This window comes from Rhinolophus sinicus, linkage group LG17, assembly GCF_036562045.2.
Source record: "Rhinolophus sinicus isolate RSC01 linkage group LG17, ASM3656204v1, whole genome shotgun sequence".
Taxonomy (NCBI): Eukaryota; Metazoa; Chordata; class Mammalia; order Chiroptera; family Rhinolophidae; genus Rhinolophus; species Rhinolophus sinicus.
This window is the reverse complement of record NC_133766.1, coordinates 878,757-903,962: the sequence shown is the minus strand read 5'-3', so window position 1 is coordinate 903,962 and position 25,206 is coordinate 878,757. Positions and strand designations below refer to the sequence as shown.

Below are 25,206 nucleotides of genomic sequence, written 5' to 3'. Positions count from 1 at the left end.
ATTAAAATTTCCAGACCCCATTATCTTGGCTGTGATGCAATTAAATCACACGTCCACGACGCAGTGTTACATGAAAAATTATACTTTTTGAAAGTAAAATACAAAAACAAAATCCCCACATTGCAGTAATCGTGGGTCAGGAGGACGCTGTAATGAATATTATAAAACATTCCATGAGTGTTGATGTGTTATTTCGTCTAAACATTTTACGATTCATCCCTACAAGTGTCCTGAGAAACAGTCTCGCTCAGTGGTCTCCAGGGGCCGTTGCTGCCCTGGAGCCTGTGACAGGCTCCAGATTTCCAGTGAGAACAGACAGACCCTGCCCAGCATATGAGCAGCCAGTGCTCTGGTGGGAGCAGCTGCGAGCCCAGTGGGGCCACCGGAGAGGGACGCACCCCCTTGCAGAGGCCGCTCCCAGCCAGACGCTTCCTGAGCCTCAGGATTGGTCCCAGCCCAGCCGGCCGGGAAGCGCCTCTATATAACCCTCAGAGGGACCGACCCAGGCACATCTGAGGTTTGCGAAGACCTGTTCACTCCACGGTTAAGAATTTGAGCTCAAAGCCGAGGGCCACCTGCGAAAATGTGCAAAGGACTTGCAGCTTTACCCCAGTCATGCCTGGAAAGGTGAGACCAGTTCTTTTGGCTGAAGAGATGGAAGAATGGGGGGTCTTTACTTGGGGGAGGTTACCCAGCTGCAACCGAGGGCCCTCGTAGTGGGGACAGGTGGCTGAGGGGTGGCTGACTGCAGACTGGGAGCTGTGTCCCGTGAAAGTTCCCGGCCAGGACACCGGGGTGTCCATGTTTCCCTCTGAGCAGGTGACTGTCCTCCAAGTGCTGTGCAGTCAGTGCGGTCAGGAGCCTGGTCCCCACTTCTGACTGCTGAGCGTTGGGTGTCTGCATCTCTGTTCCCTATCTGTAAGGTGCACCTACTCAGTGCCAGCCTCACGGGCTGGCTTTGAGGACTGAATGAGTGACGGCACAGCCCACCCAGAACCCGCAGAGACGGTACCCTGTTAGTGGTGTCAGTGCGCTCACGTGGGGAGGCCGGTTTGTGTGGAGCCCAGGGCCTTCCTCTTTGTGTATTCTATTGTCACCCATCAGGCAGAAGCAGCCGGACTGCCTGCCAGGCAGAGGAAAGCCGTGGGGACACGGGGCTTGGCACTAGGTGTTTTCTTTTAGAGACGTGCAGAAACAGGTCTGAAGCTGCCTGGTCACCCTCAAACTGGGCAGTGTTCTGGCGCGGATCCGAAGTGCCTGGGCTGCGTAATTAGAAGAACACACGTCGGGCTGTTAGAAAACTTACTCTAACAATCCTACCTGATGCAAAGAGGTGGGCTGTTTCTCCTCTTCTTTCTTAAGACTGGATTTGATGACATTTGGGGTGAGCCCTCACTCCTGAAAGGAGGTGAAGGTGGCCCTCTGCACGCCGAGCCCCCCTTGCCTTCCCTGCCCCAAGGCACTGGCTGCATCTGCTTAAGAAGGCAGAGCTCTCCGATGGGCACCTGTGACTCCTGTAGCTGACAACCGCAAGTCTTTTGGGCGACTCTCACCCTAGAAATAACCTCCAAATGATGGTTACAGAGGCAGCATTCTAGCAAAGGGATTTGTCTGCAACAGAACTGTGCAGTGACTGAAAATAAAACCTACCCTCACTCCCTGTTGTCAAAAGCACAGAGTGTCTGTAAAGATACACGTCACTGTAGTTAGGCTGTCACTGGCGGGGTGACATGGGCCCTGGACCTGGAGGAGAGAGCAGGTGCTGTGTGGGGACTTCCTGCTCTCAGCCTGTCCCACTCCCTAGGAAGCCGAGGACCCGGCGTTCCCTGAAAATGAGATAATGCACAGTTGGTTCCTTTTCCGTTTTTGCAACTCTGAGAAGTATAGTTTACCTTTCACAACAACCTCAGTGTGTGCCTTTAGCCCACTGTCTCTTCGAATTGTTCTGTGCTTTCGGGCAGTGGGTAAATCTCCAATCTGGCCTTATTAATTAGGGAACAATTGACTCTCAAATTGTCCTGCAGGCACTTTGTGATGCTATGACACACTGCCTGGCATTCAACAAATACTCCACGAATGTTTGTTAAAAGTATGTCGTTGTTCGTAATGTCCCCGCATGTGTTCTTGTCAACACGCCTGCCGTTGACTGAGGCACGTGGATGGGACATTCATCTCGTGGATTCCTCTTACTGTTTCCTATCTGATTCACTAGCAGCATTAGTATTGAGTCACTTTCTGTATCTTTTCATGCACAGTCGATTCTCGTGCTCCGGGATGTGACAGTGTTTACGTAGAATATAATAGGGGGGGCAGAGGAACAGCTTTTTTGCAGACTGCCTGGACCCCTTTTCATTTATGGGCATGTGTTTGAACCCTGCAATTACTGTGTCCGATTACACACTTTCTCACCATCTGTTACTATTGCAAATAGAGTCTTATTTCCAATTGCAATCCTTCCTGGGGGCATTTGGCAGCTGGGGAGCTGTTAGCATGCGCTCCTGGGAAGAATCAGACGCTCTGTCCTACGGGAAGAAGCATTCCCAGCCTGCCTCCCCCAGCTCTGCTCGCTGCCTCTCCCCCCCCATCCCCACAGACTCCCCACTTTCCATGTCTTCTCCCCAAGCTGCAAAGGAGCAGGGGTGTGCCTCAAGGCTTAGATAAAGATATTTAAATCTCCACATCAAAGAAATTCGGACAACATACATGCATTACAGAACAATCTGTTTTTAATGGAAAGTGCCATTGAAAAGTTAAACTGCAACTTCTCTGGTGCATTTGAAATAGAATTCAGCTGCAGAAGTCTGACCAACATGTTGTCATTTGTCAGAGCGGGAAGCTTGCTGGTAAAGACCAAGGAGCAGACGCTTTGTCATGATCTAAATTTGTTCCCATGAGCAACTCACTTTCCTAGGCTGTTCTCTAATATCCCTCCCAATTCTAATGTTGTTTAAATAAAGGGAGACACATCCGGTTTCAGTGACTAGCAAGAGACGCAATTAAAAGGAAACTTTTCCTGATGTCTCTCTAAAAGGTTGGGAGCAGAAAAGAGTGGATTCATAAAAAATCATCAAGAACCCCCAACTCTGTGCTAAACTCGAAGCCTTGGCAGAAGCAGTGCTTCTAATGAGATTTACAAGAAAGCAGATTTACTTGGTGTAAGGGGAGTGATGATGCTAGAAAATAGCCTGTCCCAATGCATGGAGAAGCCTTAAGCCAGAGTCAGCGTTGATGTCTTTGCAGAAGCTCTAGTTACGTATTTATTTAGCTCTTTAAGACCATGACTTTCTAAACCTTCAGGTTGGCCTAACATGTTTTTATATTTAAAGAGACTAATAATAGTCCAAACGTGTGAGCCCGCCGTGTGTGCCTGTGACGTACTGCACTGTCACCTGTGCTGTGTGGGCGGGGACCTGCCAGTGGAAAGGACCCTCGAGCCATTTGAAGTTCTTACTTTTACCAGTGATTTTCAACTTTGAATTTTAGGCTTCTTGTGAAAATGTATTTTCAGAGTCTCTTGAATTTCTCTGAACAAGTTTAATTTCTTTTACAAGTAAACAGTGCTCTTTGGAAAAAGACGTGCGTCTTCTCAAGTGAAGTGTTACTGTTACGACTTCCAAAAAGTTGTCACCATAATATAAAGCGACCGGTGTGACCGTTATTATTTTCGTCCGTCAGTGTTGACGAGTCCTGACACCGAGTTCCATGTCTACTGCAGTGAAAGGGGCGTGAGGGGTAAGAAAACTGAGCTGCTGCCGGAGCCTCGCCCGGGGATGCTGATGACGGGTCACAGACCCGTCAGGGCCTAGGTGTCCGGCTCATGTCACATCCCTGCTGAGGATGATGAGGGCTGCGAGTGGGGGGTGTTTAACCCACACTTTACGGGGGCTGCTGGCCCCGCGCCTGCGTGGCTGTGCTGGCCTTCTCAGGACCTGCAGAGAGTAAATGGGGAAGGTGATGTTTGTGTCTTTACTGTCATTTGACTAAACGTTCAACTTCCCCCCTCCTTCTCTGGTTTCTGTGGGTCTCAGTGTGGACCATTTAGGGCAGAAAGGTACCTAATGAGCAGGGCCACTAACCAACGAAGCTTCTTTCAATGTCGCGAAGCCACATGGACGCACCACACACAGTGGGCCAAGGGCCTGGGTCTGCAGGAGTAAGTGGGTGGATACGCTTTTTCTCAAGCCCTGAGTACATCCTTGGGTCAAGTGTAGAGAAAAGATAAGCACCGAGGGAATTAAAGACTGGCATTGAACCCGATGAGGTGATAGGATGGGTACGAGATACCTGGGGACCTGAAGACATGTGGCAGGGGCTCTGGTTGCGTTTAGGACCCAGCTTTCTGTGCGTGAGTGTGAATTTGAAGCTTGCTCTAGCTAAGGAGACTCTTATGCTACAGTAGCAAACACTTCTGCAATGCATGAGCTGCTTCATACAGCTTGGGAAGTCACCATGGAAAGCTTGGTTTCAGTTCTCGCTGAGGAGACAATGTTGATTTTTCTCTGGATTGCCTTCCAGACCTTTAGACTTAGGAAGAATAATGACCGAAACCTTCTCAAGGGAACATCAGCCCAGTTAGGGAGACAAAGTAGAAGAAATTAGCCCCCCTCCCCCCGTGTGGAGATGCCCTGGGAAGGGACAAATGTACAGCTTACAAGAAAGCACAGGTGGGCGCAGCAGGGACAGTGTGGGGGCTCAGGGAGAACTTTGCGAGAAGCACAGGGTCGTCGCCGCACCAAGGCGTAGCCACTCAGCCTGCGCAGGCAGCGGCACGGCCAGGTCCAGGCTGCAAGGGACAGCGGGGACGCAGTCCAGGCCAGGGTGGCAGGTCCAGACGCATGAGAGGCGCTGGCCCAGCATGCCTGGCTGGCGTGGTGACGTCTTTGCACAGCCCATGTGTGCTCTCCCAGGCGGGCAAGGAGGGAGCTGGGACTTCGCAACCACAGCCGCCCTCCGAGCCTCACGCCCTGCGTAGCTTTTCCTTGGAACTGTCATAGCCCATCCTCTCCCGATTCTGAAGACCAAAGAGGTTTGCTGGGGGAAGATTTTTATCCCCTTTGCCTAAAGAAGTCAGTTACCAAAAAGGCAGTCTGAACTCTGCACGTAGTAAGCACTCATTGGCGATACCTGTCGAAGGAATGCACGAGGGAACTTGGCAAGTGGAGACGGGCGCGCTGCCAAGCGCCTTGGGAAGCAGGACAGACAGACAGCAGCGGTGTTTAGGCCATAGTGGGAAACAGTGCGAATTGCAAAATAAAGAGGGCTTCCTGCCTCTTAAGGGGGGTGCGCGTGGGGTCAGGAGCCGGGGAGAATCCGGCGCTGCTGTGATCCCCTCAGGAAAGCCTTGGCAGAGGGGAGTCCATTTAGGCCTTTCGCCGGTGGCTCACATCACCAGATGAAGCCCTCCGGTCGCTCTCATGTGGCTCCTGTCACAGTGCAGCAAATGACACCCTGCGTTCCAATGAGCTGCCTCTCCCTGCTCTCCTCTGAGTCACCAGGTGGCAGCTCAGACCCCAGACTCTGACGTCTGGAATGACCCCTGAAAGGTTGTCTAACTCGTTTTTCTTTCTTTAGCAAGGACTGTCCCTATTATGGGACAGTTGATATCGAGGGACAGAGCTGATGCCTCCAGGGCCAGTGCTGATGGCTTGTCTGTCCTGCTGGCCGGACACAAAGGAACTGAACTTGAATCAGTTCGGTCAGGATCCATCATTAGTAGCAGGAACCAGAGCAGGCTGGAGGCTACAGATACCAGCGTCCTATCTCTTTCCTCCTGTAAATGGCCTGCACTGTGTGTTAAAGGCTGCGTCACCCAGAGGACAAAGACACTGAAAGCCGGAAGGGTTCTGGCTGCCTGAGAACACGACTCCTAAGATGACAGGGTGTAGGAATGTTCAGGAAACCCAGAGCAGGAAGGACTGAGTTCCAAGCCTGTCCTCTGCTTTGCCCTCAGCCCAGGAGAGAAAGGGACTTGGAAGGACGTGGAGGTTCTAAGTTGGCCACTGTTACTTCCTTGCTGTGTGATCCTGGGAAAGTACAGAACCTCTCTGAGCTTCATTTCCTTGCCTGAAAATGAGGATATTTATCTTGGTGGGAGAGATGCTCAAAGAAATAAATGAAATCATGTACATAGGTGGCTGGTGTTTAGCAGGTGGACCCCTAAGAAATAATTCATTTCCTTCCCTCCTTTTCCTCTTTACACGTAGTCAGGACAATGTCGGAGAAATCTCACTTGGGTGCAAAGCCTTCGATGAAACATTTCTTTTCATCCTTCCTTGTCATCACCTCATCTCTTAAAAAAATAATAAAGGTGAATTTGTAGGACAGTATTTTTACCAATCCATCCATGATCCTTTCAGCAGATCTCTCTTTTTAAAAAATATGCCAACTCTTTAGAAGGCATTGAAGACCATGATCGGGCTTAAAAGGACGAACAATTCTTTGATATTAGTAGACGTTCAATGCTCTGAATGGTCTTTGTGCAGGTGGAGTGTCTGAATCGGGACCCAAAGGAGGGTCGTACATCCCTTTACTGTGACTGAATTTTGTCATTATTAGCTCGATACACACCAGCCGTGGACTAGTGTTCTTTCTACCGTCAGCTGGGCTCCAGTTAAGTGAAAGCACTTCGTGCAAATGTACTTAAGACCCCTAGAGACGGGACATTCACCACCCGGATTTGGAGCAGTTTGGTAGAGCGGGGGTGGGAGGCATCCGCTGTCACAAACCGCGTGACCTGGGGGGTTTGTTTCCGGTGCCCTCGTACCCACCCGTCAGCCCCCTCACGGACGGCAGAGGGTCCCTCATGAAGCCCCACCTTCCCCACTGGTCACGTTGCTAAGCTCCCACTGCGGCCGGAGCACAATCCCTCTGCTCTCCCTTCCGGGCACTGAGGGGCCCAGTCCTCTTCCCTGAGGGCCTGCTGAGCTAGTTCACGGGCAGTCACCCCACTCCCAAACTGAAAAGGTGTCCCCAGGTCCCCACCCAGGTGCCGATGCCACACCAACACCGGGGCTCACACTGACATCGGCTGAGTCTCTTAAATGCCCCTAATTGTAGGCTTTCTGTCTTGTATTTATTTTCTCTTGTGTGTATGTGTAGAACACAGCCTTTTTAGATACAAGTAGGAAGGGCAGGAGACCCGGGGGAAGGCGCTGGGTGGCACCGGGCGTCCTGTCCTGAGTAGGCACCTGGGCCCCTCACCAGCTGAGGGGAGTCGGGGCCGTTGCGTCCACAGGCCTCACCGTGGAATTCGGAAAAGGTGCTGAATCCATGATCGTCTGCACAGGCCAACGTCCCCACCTGTTGTTCTATTGTAAACGCCATGTATTTTTAGGAAAGAAGGCATTTTTCTTCTAATTTTGCATCTCACCCCACTTCCTACAGGAAGGCCAGGGAACTAACTTCTGGGTGTAGGTCAAAAGCAGCAATCAATTAAAAACACACATTACTCTTCCAGCCACTTTGGATCTCAATGGACTAAATTAGGAACCCCATATTTCTTAAAAAATGCTTGTGACAAATTCAGAATAAACTCCCAGCTCATGAAAATAGATTTGTACATGCAGTGGGGTGTGACTTCATTCTGGTGAATTCCGTGAAAGAAAAGACGGTCTCGGTTTCTTGTAAATTTTGATGAGTTCAGAGATGACAGATTCTGACAGTCTGTGATTCTTGTACCTCGTTTACAGCTGACTGACCTCCCCCTTAAGAGTGTGAGTGCTTGTGGGTGAGAGGAAAAAGTGAAGCCAGGACAGGGCCACGCCTGACCTTGGGGGTGGTGACACCCGGTGTCCCCTGGGCCACTCACACACTTCTGAATGCTGCCAGGAGGCTGGGTGTTCGCCTTGACAGTGAGCCTTCCATCCTGAGGCTCGAATGAGGGCAGTCGGGTCAGCCGTTACACAGCTGACCGGGCCGGGGAAATGGGCTCTTCCTTGGAAGGCCTGTCGGGCGCTCAGCCTCGTCCAAGGAGCGTGTGGCATGAGCACAGCCAAGGCTACGTGACTCTGGATGCCTTGCCCGAATGCAGTGCTCCCGGGACGGCCAGACACGGGTGTCCTTACAAGGCCTGCTCTGCAAGTGCCATGTCAAGATCAAAGAACACAGCCTGAAATTTTCAGGGTTGAAAAGACACAGCCAAGCAGTCTTTGAATGCTTTGGACGGTAGCTGAAAATCACGTTGGCTTCGTGCACAGGAAATGAGGCCACCAGCATTATCCCACGTCATACACGGTTTCCTTTCTCCTTCCCAACTGCTTCCCAGACACCCCTCAAAGCAACACCCCGCCCATCGTAGATCCTTATAACAGCCTGTTCTAGAAAGATGTTGGAATGCTCATACCAGAGTCAGAGGCAGAGATGCCACGCGATGTGAAATGCTTGAAGACTGTGACGTGGTCTATTCCCGAAGTGCTTGTTACCAGGAGGGCAGCGTGTGGGCCGCTTGGTTGAACCACTACTTTCTGACATTTACTTGTGCAGGACACCTGGGTCTTGATGAGACACGTGTCCGTGGGGATTCAGGAAGTTCAGGAAGAATCAAGCTGTCCCATTAACAATGTACTTTGCTGTATTTTGGCAGCTTCTGTTTACAAGAGATACCTGGCCCGGCAGGAGTGCGGGACTGACTTTCTCAGGGGAGCCGGTCCCCTGCGTCTGATGCTGGGCCTGCCGGGCCCAGACTGTGTGCCTGAATCCCTGTCACATGAACACACACACGCACGCGTGTGCACAGGCACACCTGATTGTGTTTATGACTTAGATAAAAGATGGACCGAGATCCATGTGGACACGTGGAAAGTGAAGCCGTTTTCTTTCACTCCAATGAGTGTAGGTAGGTGGGCAGGGCTGTTTTCCTTTTTAGGCGGATCGTGCCTCCCACCTTCATGTTTTGAACCTTACGCTTTTCCCTTTAGCTGCAACATCCAGGGAAGACACTCACCGCAGGGTAGGATGTTCTCAAAAGTCTCATCTGTGAGCTCAACAAGCCTTTAAAGCTTTTTTGTAAATTGCCCTCTAACATTTATCCTCCAGACCCACTAAGAATAGTGTGACCTCTGTCTCCTTCCTGGTCCAGACAGGGTCCTGATGTTTTTAATTATGCAGGAATCCGAGGGCAGATGGCTGGACCATGGTGGGGAAAGGAGCACGCCACTTTCCTTAGCCACTTACAGACCACGTTTTTTTTGTTCTTAATGGATATTGGCTTAAGCGTGAAGATGACAAGAATAGCAGAGATAGCTGACACTTGGGATGTTTAGAAATGAGCGCGTCGTGCCATTTTGGTCACACATGGGCACAGAATGAAAGTCTAACGACCCTAACTGACCAAATCTGCTCCTTGAGATGCAGCTTCTTCTTTTCTCTAATATGAGCAGCTTAGAGTCACAGACGGAGAGCAGGAGCAGGGTCCCAGCCCAGTTCCTTCTCGGACAGAAAAGAAAATCATGACAGGCGATACTGTAGGATAACTAAGAGCCCAGGCGCTGAAATGAGATTGGGTTGGACTCCCATTGCTGGGTGATTTGGTCAAATTGCCTGAGCTCTCGGTGCCTCCGTCTTCTCTTCTGCCAGTTGGGGATGACGTTGACACCTCCCTCATCCGACTGTCGGCAGCTCTAAAATGGTTATGCGTCTGTGAGTGTTGAGTAAACCACTTAGGTGGTTGGAGAACCAGTGCTTTCTCTGTGTGTGTGGTTTTTCTTCACTATCTGCGTGTTGGGAGACTGTGCTGCCAAGTCTCCGGAAGGGGCCAGAACAGTGAAGTGGAAAGCATCCAGCCATCTCCCTCTGCCCACACAGTAAGGAGGGGCTGTGGGATGGACTCACATGGAATGGCCCTTTCAAGGGACCTTAGAAAGTAAACGAGATGACGGGACGACGGGGCAGAAAGGGAGGGGGATCCCAGGTCACCCACTGAGCTTGCGGTGACTAGACAAATGGACGATCGGCAGAATCTGGGTGCCTGGAGGGGGAAATCTTTTTAGGAGGAAGAGATGAGTTTATTCTTAGATGATGTCAAGTCAGAACCCCTTGCCCATCCGTACCTTCCTGGACAGTTTTATAGTCACTCAATTAACTCGATTTAAAAAACAACTATAACTGCCATATGCAGGACCCAGGGAATAACTCAGACAGCGTATGCCGTAAGCATGACGCCTGTTTGTACGTGCAACGTATGTCCCACATGTATGTGTGTAAACACGAAGCCTGCAGGACGCTATAGGTCTGTGCTTATAAACGCTGGTCTGAGTTCTGGGGGCGAGGAGGGAAGGAGCAAGATTAGAAGCCATAACTAGTCCACCCAGGGCAATTAGGCAGCCAAATGCTCAAGAGCAGACCAGTCAGTAAAGGTTAAAAGAATTAAAAGTACCTGTTAATTGAAAATGGAATGATAGAATCAAAATGAGAGGACAGTGACCCCTTTCAGTCTATTTTCTATGGTTAACTAAGTCTGAAAACTAAAAGCTGAGAGGGCGGGATAGGTTCCCGTAGCTGCTGTAACAATTGCTACAAGCTTAGCGGCCGAAAACAACACAAATGCATTCTCATAGGTTCAGGAGGGGACCCGTTCCTTCTGGAGGCTCCAGGGAGGGGCCGTTTCCTGGATTTTCTCACGTGGGGACCCATCCTCCTGCAGCCCAGTGGTGTGGCGTCTTCCTCGCTCTGCTTCCGTGTCACTTCACTTCTGGACTCTGACCTTCTTGCCTCGCTCTCATAAATCAGGCGCCTGGTGGTGGCCTTGGGCCCACCCAGATAATCCAGAGGCATCTCCCCATCTCAAGAGCCTTAACGTTATCAGCTCTGAAAAGTGCCGTGTGCCACACAGGGCCACCATGTCTGACATCTTTGGGGGTGGGGGGCAGGCTGTTTAGCTTTCCCCCAAGGGAGATGTGGGAATCTAATTTCCGCCACGCCACCTGCTGCCCCTTCTTCTGTTTCTGTCTCTGTGCCTTGCAGACTGTCCTTCTGCCACCGTTAGTGAAAACTTCTCAGGTTGCAGGCTGCATCTCAGGCATTACGTGGACGCTGTCCCCTGCAGAAGGCACTGTTCTTCCCTTCTTTGTCTTGGGGTATCCCTAGTACCCTCTCTGGTTCTGCTCCCCAAGTCCTCACGTCTTTTTGCCGGTTGTGTTTTACCTCTGCCGGTCTCCTTCCAGCAGTGACTTTCATTGGTCTAAGGCTGCTCGAGTCTGCGTTCTGCCCTGGGGGGTGGCGCCCACCACACTGACCTGCTCTGCCCCCTCTTGCTGCTGCTGGGAGACTGTGTGCTTGCTCCCTGGACCTCGTCCCCACCCTGAGCCCAGACCTCTAACTCAGTAAGTCCTATCCCAGGAACGACACAATTTGGGGGGCCTGCGTCCTTCAGCTCTCCATGTGACGGCCAATGGCATTGCTCATTGGGAGGAAACGAGGGGATGCTCTGAGAATGCTGGGGAGAAGTCTCCAGGACGGTGACCCTGTGACATATTCATGGACCGGGAAACCTTTGGGAATTTTTAGTACAGATTTAGGAAGAGGTGGGCTTCCATGTTAGACTTCAGGAAGGACCCCTGGGAAGCTGGGGAAAGACGGGACCAGAGCACCTGCGTTGGGTCCAAAGCAGTGTTTCCTCCTCCCCTGTACTCAGAGCTGCAGCCCAATCACTCACCCCCAGTGCCCACCCTGGGGAGCTCTCTCTGGTTCTCCCCCGGGAGAAGCTAACGCTCCCCTGAACCCCCACAGAACGCTGCCATCTTCTTGTGGCTCATATCCCGTCTTACCCTACCTTACTCAGATTCAACTTTGGTGGGTGTTTGATACCATCTGATTTCATTCTCATCTTAACCCTGCAAGGCAGACGGTATCAGCATCACTGCTTTTCCAGTGAAGAAGCGCATACGTCACGCGTCTGGCCCAGGGCCGGACAGTGCACGCCGTGTGCCGAGCTCCGTGCGCTGCCTTCTGGCCAAGGGTTCGTTCCACCACGTCCCTCGTGGCTGTGTCCCAATGAAGCGAAGTATACAGACCTTCTTGATAAGGTGGAAGCTACTCGAGGTCAGGGACACTCTGTTATTAATTTTGTAAAACACTCCCCGAGTCTCCAGTACAGTGCCTGACACAGCGGTTTCTCTGTTAGAGTCTGGCAAGTGAATGCATAGAGAACTGAATGCATGAACCAACGCATAGACCGTTCTTGAAAATAGAAATCTCAAGAATAATGAGGTGCCGTGACAAGATGTTGGGGACAGGAGAAAAGAAATGGTTTGACATCTAATTCTGTCCTTCCAACAAGAAACAGTCATCTTGCTCCACAAACCCTTTTAATAATTTGGCATTGATAAATATTGGCCGAGTGTTCTGAGTACTTGGGAACATGAGTTTGCATCTGCTCCATAAGTTCACGTGGAGGACACACTGTGTCCCTGAGCAGTAGTTTTCTTAAGTGACGTGACACATGTCAATGTCAGTTTAGGTCTGGGTGAATTTTCCTCACTCGTCTTCCCTCCCTCCTTCTCCAGGGCCCTTAGTGCCACTTCTATTTGCTTCTTCTGTAATACATAGAGCAAGTTAAACGAAGTAGGGTCATGAACAACTAGAAACCATGACTAGAAAGTCTGTCTTTGTGATTTAAAGCAGAGTAACTTGGAGACGCTCAAAGACTGGGTCCCACCCATGCTCAGAGAGGCCCTCGTGGGAATGCCTCCTGACCCTCCACCTCTGAAGCTCAGAATAAGCCATAAATTTCTGTTTTCCTCAGCTTGAGGACCATTTTCCCACTATCCATCATCTGGCTTCCAAAGTGAATTACCAAAATCCAGAACTCCTGCCAACAATATTTGGAATAAGACAGGGAACTGAAGGTCAAAGGGAAGGAAACTGCCTCTGTCCTGTCTGGTCCCTTCAGCACCCCCAGTAACCCCCCCTGAGTGATGAGTGTGTCAGAGACAGGCCACAGAAGCATGGGACACATCTCAATTTCCATGGCAATCCTTGCGTAGGGTGTGGCCATGCTTGGGAAAAAACAATGCTTCTAAAAGTTCTAATTTTAAATAGCGCAAGGCCTCCATATATCTTGAAAGTAAGGGGAAAAACTATATAGAGAGGAAAACGTGAATGAACACCTCAGTAAATGTATGTTTTATCTGAGTTACCATCTTTAAGAGCTGCTCCAGACCACCTGTTTCCTGCCTGTGAGCTGTGAGCAGGGTGACCTCTTGACTGTGGGTGGAGTCCTAGCACCTAGATTCAGGGGTCACATGATTAAAGTGAAAGTCCAGTAACCTCATGGACGTACCAGCGGTCTGTCCCCCAGGTGACAGAGAAAGAGGACACATCCTGAAGGAAGGCCAGACTCTATCTACCTGTCCACATCCGGTCTGCATTTCACCAACAGAGAGAAAGCAAGGGCACCAAAAGATGGCTTTCCACATGGTCTCGCAGGAGTCATGGCTCACTTTCCTTCCGAATCACAGCGATACGGTCCAGGACCTTCCTGGCTTGTAACCCCTGGCTCTCCTCCTACCTTCCCCAGTGTCGAGCTGCCAGAAATTTCTTCTGACTTTTCCTGATTCCCTCACTTCAGTATCTTTGTTATTTTGCCAAAAAAAGTAATGTTTAAGGCATGGACTTCATTCATCTAACCAAGAGAAAATGATTAATGCAATTAAATATTAATATCCCAGAAGTTAAGGGAAACTGGTGCAAACTAAGACTAGGTGGTATAAGATGCGTAGTAAACAAGTAGAGGTGGTGGTGATGGTGGTGGTGATGGTGGTGGTGATGGTGGTGATGGTGGTGATGGTGGTGTGGTGATGGTGATGGTGGTGGTGATGGTGGTGATGGTGGTGGTGATGGTGGTGATGGTGGTGATGGTGGTGATGGTGGTGATGGTGGTGATGGTGATGGTGGTGATGGTGGTGATGGTGGTGGTGGTGGTGATGGTGATGGTGGTGATGGTGGTGGTGGTGGTGATGGTGGTGATGGTGGTGATGGTGGTGGTGATGGTGGTGGTGGTGATGGTGGTGATGGTGGTGGTGATGGTGATGGTGGTGATGGTGGTGATGGTGGTGGTGATGGTGGTGATGGTGGTGATGGTGGTGGTGATGGTGGTGATGGTGGTGATGGTGGTGGTGATGGTGGTGATGGTGGTGATGGTGGCTACCATGTTTTACATGCTATGTATGCACCAGGCACTCTGTCACCTTTACATGCATCATCTCACGCACTCCTCACAAACTTTACAGCAGGTAAAGTTCAAATTGAAGTAGGTGAATTCAGGAAAATGTTAGATGCCAAACTGATACACTCTCTCCACCAAAATTACGCGGCTCTGCCTCGTTCCTGCACCTGAGACTCGACCTTGACTTCAAAGGGCCACGTTCAGAAGAGCCTGGGGTGTTGGGCCTTCAGTTCCAACACGGACTGGTTTTCCACGGACATTTCCTCATACTGCTCCCAGGGTTTCCAGGTCAGTTATGAATCCCTGTGTCTTGTGAGCCATGAGTAACAGCCCCTGCTGACGTCAAGTTTTAGCTGAGCAGCTAGAGAGAGGCTGTGTGCAGCCTCCAACGGAATGAAAGTCTCTAGGTGGGTCCAGCGGTGAGCATACCCTGGCTCGCTTCTCCTGTCACCCTCTGCTCAGGTTCTGTCTCTGTGACTCAAATCTCTGCCACCAGAACGCACAGCAGCTCTTTTCTTCCTTCGCGTCTCGGGTCTGCTGACACGTACTGTCCAGCTTGGAGACTGGTGTCCAACAAGTGCTTTAGAAACTCCCATTTATCCTTCCTGGGTGTGGGCTACATTCTGAGGAGGCAGGAGCGGCCTTCCTGCTGCTGCGGAAACAAGCTGCCCGCCTGGAGCCATCTGCTCTCGTTGCTGCCTCACTGATGCGCCCGCCCCCACCCAGCAGGGGCGTCTCAGCACAGGCTCAAGTCGGGTTTAACTGGCTGGTCCCCGCCGGGGGACGGTTGGGAGACCTGTCTTGGACACGTGTCATAAATTCCCTGTCCTGTACCCCCAACCCCACTCCGGTGGGTTTCTCCCCATCACCGCGAACCCCACTCCTGCCTGGGCCTGGACCGTGTGCGTGGGCCCCGCTCGCCTCCCTGCTGAGCCCCCGACGACGGGGCGGTGACGTCGTCCCGCCTGATGTCACCCCGCCCGTCCCGCTCCCTGCTCCCCGGGCCTCCCGGCACCTTCCCGGCTCGTCCTCGGGGCGCCCGCAGCGCTAAGCGGGAGAAGGGCCGGGGCGCGGTGCAGGCGGCCTGCGCGGCCTCTGTCGCCCGTCGCACGGCAAGTCCTCCGCCCGCCTGGGCGGCCGCGCCGGTGCCTGGTCCCCGGGAGGCGGGGAGTTGGTTTGGGGCCTGGAGAGGGGACAGGACGGATCGGGCCGCAGTTTCCGCCCCTCGTGCCCGAGCCTTTGCCCGCTGCTGCCGCTACCTGCCGGGCAGAAAGCCATTCTGAAGTGAATGTTAGTAAAATTGGTTTTAAAAAAAGAGAAATCTCTTTAAAGTGATTGTGGCGCCGTCACACAAACATTAATTCATTTTTGACGTATATTTGAGTTGGCTTTTGTTGTATCATTTTCAGTCTAATCAGAAGTTCTGAAAGTAGAAGTTGATGGGATTGGTTCATGGATCAGGATGTAATGGGATCCACCATGTCGCGAGAGGAGTGTTTGCGATAAACAAACATGGTGGGTGCCCATGTCGCGCGCAAGAGGGGTGTTCTCGCGATAAACATGGCCGCCACCATGGCCCGAGAGGTTAATCGAAGTAAACAAATATGGCTACCGCCATGTCGTGCAAGGGGTGTTCTCGCGATAAACATGGCCGCCACCATGGCACGAGAGGTTAATCGAAGTAAACAAATATGGCTACCGCCATGTCGCACAAGGGGTGTTCTCGCGATAAACATGGCCGCCACTGTGGCACGAGAGGTTAATCGAAGTAAACAAACATGGCTGCCACGCACAGGAGGGGTGTTCTCGCGATAAACATGGCCGCCACCATGGCACGAGAGGTTAATCGAAGTAAACAAATATGGCTACCGCCATGTCGCACAAGGGGTGTTCTCGCGATAAACATGGCCGCCACTGTGGCACGAGAGGTTAAGCGAAGTAAACAAATATGGCTGCCACGCACAAGAGGGGTGTTCTCGCGATAAATATGACTGCCACCATGTCGCGAGAGGGGTACTCAAGGTAAACAAACATGGTCACCGCCATATCGCGAGAGCAGCGGTTTTCGTGCTAACCATGGCTGTTCAGAGAAAGTCTGCAAACCTACATCTGATAACATGAATAACCCATTTACCAGAGTCATTCGTTGATCGAGTCATCAGTTTATAGAGTAAATCTTTATGGAGCAGTTGTTAAGTGCCCGGCCCTGGGTCAGTGCTGAGGCTGGAATGGACTCTGCCCGGGGGGGCAGCCAGTCTAACAGCAGAGACCGGCGGTGCCCAAGGAAACAGGCAGAGACAGAAGTGCAGGTGGAAGACGGCGGTGAAGGAAAGGGCAGAAGAGGCTCTGAGATGTGGGGGGCACGGCGGGGACAGCCCGTCTCCGTGCGTGGGCTCCACGCCAGCACACGAGGACACGTTTGAGCTCCTTGAGGGCAGGGCCTCTGTTCATATCAGCACACGCCACCCACTTGTACGAATGCCCAGGACACGCCTTGCACACAGGTCACGCGTGTGCTGCTGTGCTCAGCGGTTCCGAGTCGCTGAGGCAAGGAACCTCCTTGGAACCCTTGACACTCCACGCACAGGACCTGTTACTTGGTTATTGATACATTTTACTTGAATATAACTGTGTTCCCACAATTCAGCTATGGTTCTGATTTTAGCGATCGCCTGTCCTGTTTCCCACGTTTGTGCACCTTATGACTTTCACTCAGTTCGCCCCTCAGCAGGAATGAGCGAGGTGGCCAGGGCCTTTTGAAATTGGGTTTCCTGGCCTGCGCGCCCACACAGGGCACGGGTCTAAAACTGCACAACCCTACAATCATTCAAACCCTTGTCAGTTTGAAACCAGTAATGTGAGCCATTTAGAGAAAGCGTTACCTTCCTCTGAACCTTTCATTAAAATTTCACCCAGCCATTTCCAACTGATTTTATTTCCAAAAATCTTTGTAAAACAACGGATAACAAGGGGCGGGGGGGAGGCGGTGAGAGGAGGCAGAAGTTGTTAACAAGCATTAACGTAACACAGCCAGAAAAACTCCCAGTGTGTGGTCAAGTAGAGCCAGAGACTGAGTTAAAATCGTCAACACATTAGGAAGTTTTCTTCTCTGGAAGGGGTTGTTTTTGACATTCAATAACGTCAGACACATTCAAGTTTATCTTAAAGAGGAAAGTGAAGTGGTAGGTCTGAGCCTGTGTTTAGTGTGATTCTTCATTTGGTGCGTTTCTTTCCTACATTTTAAGTGTGGTGGCGGTTGTGGGGGCGGAAAGTGGGAGGAAATCGTATTCCAGGAACGAGCTTGAGAGAAACAAATGTGGCAACACCGATGCTTTTGTAAAAAGAGGAAAATGTTTCAAGTGGTTTCAGCTTCAGCATCTGTCAGCTCTTCAGCCTTTTAACTTGCACTGTCTGGTGAGAAGAGATGTGACAATGTTAGTCATGGTCTGTACTGCAAACCCTAGTGAAACCAAGCAGACCTCTGGCCCACATACACTGACGGTTTAATGTCCTGTATTTGAACCTGGGTCAGCCAGGAGGTGAAGCCATGGAAAGAGGTACTTCCAAGGCGCTGCATTTCCTTTCTCGCTTACACCCCGGGGCAAACCTGGGGCAACAGCCATCTGACGTCTGCTCTGAGGAAGGAGACGGCTTTCCACGGGCGACGCTCTGGACGGCAGCGATTCCTGCATCACCCCCACGGCACCTACACACAGCGAGGCAGAAAACCGCACTGGCCCACTCTGGTCTGAAAGGCTTTGGGGCACGTCTGGGGATGGAGCCACCATTTGCAGAGCATGTTTCTGTGGGGCAGTGCATCCCGCGGTGGCCACAGGAGTCAGAAGCAGGCTGAGTTTGTAGGACAGTGCGGCCCTCTTCACAGAGTGGCTCAAACGGAGCAAAAGGGAGAAGAGAAAGAAACAGAAGTGGAGGGAAAACAGCAAAACCACCCCCCAGAGAACCAGCCACACTCAAGGCTGAGCGCCTGGGAAATGTCCGCAGATAATCGCTCTCCAAGTGTTGCTGACAAAACCGCTGGGTGAGGGCTGGGTCTGAAGACAGGTGCCACCCCACGTGCAGTCTCCATGTGGGGGACATGGGTGTCTGGAGCCTTGAGGAGTGCTGCTGGATGACGTTCTGGGGTGGAGACTGGGACCGTTCCTGGCAGTGGCACCACGCACAGCCAGAACGGGTAGCACGTGTCCCCTTCACACCTCAGAAAGAGGACGTGTGGTGGCTCTTGTCTCCAGAGGTAGAATGTGGGAGATGGTGGGTGTAATTCTTAGGAACCTGTGGGTCGTTTTTTGGATGCTTTGACTTGGTGCTTGAAGCGAGGGAACACAGTTGAGTTTGGGCTGGGCTCAGTGAGCCCCATGGATTAGCACAGGCCGCTGTCAGGGAGACTTGTCAGGACGCCCTGCTTTGTCTGCCCCCAATTCTGGGCAAAGAAACCTAAAGGATAATGCAAGCAACCTGCCGAGCCTGAGGCAAAGTGAGACCTTTTACTCTCAGCTTTATATACGCCCCAGCAGCAGAGCCCCCCAGTTTCAGGCCCAGGCTGTGCTCGGCTGAGCTGACTCAGCTCTGGCGTGGACCCCAGTTGGCTTCAGCCACAGAGAGAGTCCTAGGGAAAGAAGGGACACAGAAAGAAACGAAAAGGAAAGGATAGTGTGGAGGTGACTAATTCTGAATCACAGTTTTAAAGTCATATTTACAATACTAACGGAAACTATGGTATGATTCAGTATTATGTTTTTGGCAAGTTACACAGTAGGTTTTCTTAACTTTTTCTTCCTGACATCCATGATTGCTAATCGTATACATTTTATCTACTGAAATCATCACGTCTGCATGTGAACAGATAAGGAAAGTGTTTTTATAGTAGCAGAACCTTCGTGGGCCCAGCTCTGACCTCATCACGGCTCTTTAAGGCTTTGGTTGTGATCAGCCTGGCCCGGGAGATACATGTTAGCAGGTCTGTGAGGAACAAAACCCAGATATTTTTAGTTCACTTTGGCAAATATTTTTGAAATGTTGACTGTGTTGCCAGGCGCTGTGCTACACACAGGAGTTAAGAGGTATTTAAGATGCAGTTCCGCCTGCAGGGTTCTCATATCCAGCTTGGAAAACAGACACGTAAATCAATAACCATCATGCAGTTTGACACTCATCTTAAAAGCATATATGTAGTGCCAAGGTGACCGTGACGGACAGCAGTTTGGCTCTCCCATATACACAGCTTGTCTTATGGATGCACATTTATGATTTGCTTGGTGCTTTGCAGGTTTAGACTTACGATACAATAATGGACAACTCAGAAGCTTAGTTTTGAGGCTGGGCATGAAAACAGCGGCACCATATGACGGAGGCGAGCCCAGAGCTCTGAGCACCAATCACGAGTGTGTTGTGGGTGGAAAGGACTGTGACACAGCTGAAGTCAGCCACTGGCACTTGGTGTCTGTCCATCGGGGGCTCCCTGCGCGGAAGCTACCCCGGAGGCCATTATGGAACGATGGGCAGGGGCTGGGAAAAACCAATCCATGTAGATGAAGAATGCTTCATAGAAACATTAATCATGAAGCAGAGTGACTTAAGTTTGCAGCTGGAAACGGCTGGAGAAAACACCTGGGTTACTGTCACATTACCGATCAGAGAACTGAGGTCTGGCAGTAAAAACTGAAGGTTCTTTCAGATGTCATCTAATTAATGGCAGAGCCAGAACCAGACCCTCCGGAGCCAGGTAGGCAGTGCAGGGAGCGTTCCATCTGTGAGCCCGGGGTCGGACGGCTTGAGCTTGCCCACCTCCAGCCAGACTGGCTGGGGTCTTTTAAGTGAGTTGCTTAAACTGTCATTCAATTTCTTCTGTAAAGTGGGAATCATGCTTACAATACCTGCCATATATAAGGTGAAAGAATACATATAAACATAGTTAAGATTAGGACAAGACAATGCAGATTAACCAGGGACGGACGAGTTTGCTGAATGTCCACTGTTAGCACTGGTGCCCCCATTTCTGCACTGGCGTCCTTCCTGCCGCAACAGTGAAGTGGGCTTTTGTTCATGTTTGCTTCTGACGTTTTCAGACCTGTGTGCTCACGTGGTCTTCTCGCCCCCCTTACGTCTCTTCTTTCAGGGCCAAGGAGATTAAGATCAAATTGGGAACTCTCCTCCAGAAGCCAGACTCGGCTGTTGACCTTGTCATTCCGTACAATGAGAAGCCGGAGAAACCAGCCAAGACCCAGAAGTGAGTCGTGAGTGTGGAGTCCAGCCCCCTCCCTGCAGAGGGCACAGCACTACTCCTCCCCCCATCCCTGGAGGTCATAGGTGCCCCATTGAGTCGGTTATAAACAGGCATCTTCCCTGACTCCCCTGTGTCTGGAGCGGAATCCTGTGCCCCGGCAGGACCTGCTGCAGGGACAGACCACACCTTATAAAATGGCACCAGCCACCTCATCTCTTGCTGGCCTGCGGCCGGGTCACTAGTCCTGATCTGATTACTGGTGACCAGGGTGCACCCTTCTGGGCCATCTCCAGGGCCGCCTCCCCAGCAGGGAGGTGGCGGGGAGCCCTTCCCTCAGGAAGATACCGAGATCAGGCACACAGTGTAAGCCCGTAGTTTCTTCTCCAAGATACGATCCCTTCCAGGTCCCATAGAGGGACAGAAGACGGGCCCTTGGCGGGGCGTGAGTACTGGAGCAGCTCTTCCGGTTTCGTGCACGTGCCACACGTGCCCCCGACCCATAAATGAGGCTTTCTGTCTGGACTCTGCCGCCCTCCCTCCTGCCCAGCTGCCCACACACATTTCCGACAGTTTAGGAAGGAGACCGCACCCCTGTGGTGGCAGTAAACCCGGCCCCACAGCATCCACACCATTTACCTTCTGTCCCCTGGCTGCACAGCCTGTGTTGCCTGGGCAACAACAAGCCGTCCCCCCTTTATGACAGAGGAGCCCATGAGCATCAGCAAAGTAACGCGGGAAGGAGAAAAGCCAAGTGTATTCAGATTCCATCGCTCTTCTGCCTCAAAGCTTTGAGGAGATCACAGAGGCTTGGTAAAAATACAGGAATCCCTTTTAACCTCCATTGCCTTCTGAACTTCACATGTTTCTAAATTGGCCAGTTTTTGTCTAAATGACCTTCAACTTAATATAGCTGGATGGGCTGGGAGATAGACAGATGGGTCATTCTTTTTTGATCTTTTTCCATCGGCCTACGTGGGTATTTCCATTCTCCTTCTTTTATTACTTCAAAGTGTTCCCCAACCGGAAGCGAGGCATAATTGATTTTTCCGCATTTGGAAAGAAGAAACTAGTTCAATATGCAGTTGGGCCCCAGGCACTGAGGGAGGGGAGAACCGCGTCTCCTGGCAGCCGTGGATCAGAGAGTCTGTTTTGAAGTAAACGGTGTGGTGCTGACTGCTCTGCTGGAATCAATTTTAAAAACTAAACATAGGACCCCATTTCCTGCTTTGATTCTCTTTAATATCCCACACAGACACTTGAGCTACTATTTGGGTGGACAGGGGTTCGGGGGAAGCAGTTTGGAAAGAAAACCTGAGGCTGCCATTTGTTGGATTATATTCTTCTTTTGCTTTTCATCCCTTCCACAAGTGGCAATTGTTTTTGAAACATCCTTCATGTGCCTGGAGGCTGTGTGTGTGTGGGGGGGGTTGGGGGAAACGCCAGGGGGCACTACAGAGCTGCCCCGCCCACCTCCCACCAAGCCCCGCCCACCCCACCCAAGCCCCGCCCACCCCACCCAAGCCCCGCCCACCCCACCCAAGCCCCGCCCACCACCTTCCTTGGCAAGTTCCCCACCTGTCCGCCCCCGGGAGTCCGAGACGTTCCGTGACCTCTCTTCTCCCCACTTAAAAATGTCTCTATTTTTTTTTTAACCCATGTTCTTCTCTCAGATGAAAACAAACCTCGGAGGATAAAATAAACCTTCTCCGGACAGAATGTATTTTTATCCCCTCTCTTTAAAAAACACAAAAAAACACCAATCCCTTTTTTAAAAAGCATTTTCTATGTTTTAAATATATTTTTATTATTCTCATTAGAAGGGAAAAAAACGTTGAACCATTGAGAAAAACAGAAAGCAGTTGCCTGGCTCCCCACCTCCCGGCGGCTTCTGGCTCATTTCAGAACCGCTAGTCGCTCCTTTGCATCTGGACCCTCTGCCACCGAAAGAAACACGGACCCACGTTCCACTCTGGAAAATGTTCTCCCACCCCGGGCCCATTCTATTCCTGTCCCTTCTCTTGCTTCACTGGGTAACTGTAGACAGGGACACTCACCCTTCCAGCATCTGCTTTAACTGCTCCTTACCAGGTTGAGCCTTTCGACCCCAGGACACTGTCCTCGCTATGGCCTCAGCCTTGACTTGCCCCAGGATTTGACTCTGCTGAGCCGTGGTCTCCGTGACACTGTCTTCCTGGCCGGCTATCCCTGTTTCCTCTCACCTTCTCTTTCTCTGAGGACCCCCACGTTTCCCACCCTCTGCCTGTGAGCTTTCCCTCAGACTCTGCTGAAGGTCCTCGTAATAAACAGCAAGCAAATTAATATCCACATAAACCTAGTTTGCAATAACCCTTATCATGGCTTATCCTCAATTGCAAAGTGCTCAGGAGCTGACATAAATATTCTTACAGTTTGTGTTCTAGATGTTCCTTTTCTCCCTGCCATTGTCACTGGTTTTTAGCTCCATTGCTTCTTGTTTTACCACTTTGCAGGTTTAGAATGACATCCACACCTAAATGGTACCTACTGTGTTTCCCCGAAAATAAGACCTAGCCAGACAATCAGCTCTAATGCGGCTTTTGGAGCAAAAATTAACATAAGACCTGGTATTATATTATGTTATGTTTATTGTATTATATTATATTATACCTTGTCTTATATTATAGTAAAATGAGACCGGGTCTTATATTAATTTTTGCTCCAAAAGACACATTAGAGCTGATGGTCCGGCCAGGTCTTATTTGGGGGGAAACAGGGTGTGTGCCAGGGACTGTGGGTTAAAAGACAGGAGGAGAAAGAAGGGAGGGTAGGGAGGAGACGGAAGGGCCACAGGTGCTTAGATGAAAATACTCTCCCATGGTTACAGCCTAATATGTGCGCGTCAGAGTTGCCAGTAGCTGTAGTGATGCTTCATGAGGTTAAAATTGTTTTAATCTAAGTTTTGGGTTATTTGTGGCTTTCATCAATCAGACTCATTCTGGGCACAATGAACCGTCATTCATGTATGCATTGATTCGACACGCCCTTACGCAGTGTGGATTCCTGCCGAAGGGCTGTGCCATGGGTGGAAGGAGGTCTCGCTGGTGGACTAGCTGTAGCTGCACCTATAGCATCCTTGCCGTGTGAGGGACTCAGGGAGCACAACACAGGGAGAGGCAGAGGTCACTTCCTGGATGAGCGGCGTTTACACTGGGCATTATGCAACCCCCAGTGAATCATCTCTGCAGTGTTTACTTTGCCTTTCCTTAGAACCGGCTTCCTCCCCGTGCCCCACACCCACACACAGGCATTCCATGCCCACTCTCTGTGGTCAGCTACGAGCTTGCAAACCGGGGCACTTAGTGGTCATTTAGATCTGCATCCATCTTGTTTCCAAAGAAATCGGACTTAATGAGGCCGGGCAAATTCTGAGAATCAGGACAGGACGACCCTGCACAGCCTCCCAGGCTGGTGGTCACAACAGTGGGCTTCCTGCTGCGGGATGCGTCTCGCTAACTGTGTCCTCGGGTCCATCTGGACGAATTTAACCCCCAAGCCGGCTGTGCACATGTTCTTTTCAGGGATTTAATCTTGCCTGTGATGTGCTGCCCAGAGCGACCATTAGCCTGGTTCTCACAAGACCAGCGGGGACAAGTTGGACCTGGGAACGTGCTTTGGGTGAATGCACCTGCTCCTGTCATTTCTCCTTCCTCTGTCCCAACCAGAGGAGAAGGCAGAGGGAGGGTGACAGGCCTCATGAGAATATTTATAAAATCGGAAAGCGATTCCGAGAGTAAAGCAAGCCTGTTCCAAATTCTGCCCAACACTGTAACATCCTGTTTCAGTGAACAGTCAGTAGAGACTTGGGGGCGTCTCCTACATGCAAAACACTGTCTGAGGAAACGCAGATGTGTAAAATGTAGGTGCGAGATAATTACACGTTGGAAAAGTTCTCAGGGGGAAGTAATACAGGAGAGGCAGAAAACAGATCCTTTCCTGGCCAGCAATAAAGAGGCAGAAAAATAAAGGGACATCCTTCTTCACGGCCTTTCTCCTTCCTGTGCTCCTTTGTACCAGCCAGAAGAAAACAGGGAAGGGAAGGTAGTTCTCTTAGTAAAAATAAATTTCCAAGGAATCAGTGTTGAGGTTTTTATGCTTCTATCCAGGAGAAAAGATGATTTCTCCAGGTTGGTTACTCTCATTTTTAGCATGTTTCACGTTCAAATGGTAAAAACATAAAACTGTGTAAAAAAAAATAATAGAATTAAGACTCCCAACCCATATGTGTTCTACAGTGAGGGAGAGAGAAGTGAAGGAATTATTCACAGCACTTTACCCAAAAAATGTGCTGCCCTCTTGGACTCCCTACATAAATAAAGGCTGAATCTGAGCCTGGGACGGCAAAATAAAAAGTAGAATTAGAAACTGTCTCATCAACCTCAGCTGGATTTCATCTGGCAAAAGACCCCACATGGAGCCAGTGTCGTGACATACACAAGAATATCAAGACACAGCTTCACGACAAGTAGACTTTACATCTCAAAAGGGACAGACCTAACCAAATCATTCAAAAAGAGATGAAAACGTATCAAATAGATGTCTGAAAGCAAACCCAATAGTTAGAAAGAAAATAATTGTCACTTCTCCTGAGAATGGGTTCTCGGCCGTGTCGTTTCTAAAAGCAGGTCCATACAGGTGGCTGTGGGTGTCTGTGTCTGGCTCCCTCTCACAGCCGTCGCCTTGTCCTGTCATTTCCCGGTTTAGGCCGTCGCTGGAAGAGGCGCTGCAGTGGCGTGACTCCCTGGACAAGCTCCTGCAGAACAACTGT

The 25,206-nt window shown here is 50.8% G+C and overlaps 1 protein-coding gene across 2 annotated transcripts in view; it reads left to right on the top strand.

Annotated features, from left to right (window-relative positions):
• Positions 1-317: 317 nt before the first annotated feature.
• The window catches only part of RGS5 (regulator of G protein signaling 5), a 36,655-nt gene continuing 11,766 nt past the window's right edge, over positions 318-25,206 (top strand). Inside the window, exons 1-3 of one of the 2 annotated variants that reach the window (XM_019747353.2) lie at positions 318-627; positions 20,295-20,405; positions 25,143-25,204. In XM_019747353.2, coding sequence (XP_019602912.2) covers positions 584-627; positions 20,295-20,405; positions 25,143-25,204 — 217 coding nt within the window. In that variant the 5' untranslated portion in view covers positions 318-583. The remainder of the gene's footprint in view (positions 628-20,294; positions 20,406-25,142; positions 25,205-25,206) is intronic. The other variant, XM_019747354.2, reaches the window with a different exon arrangement.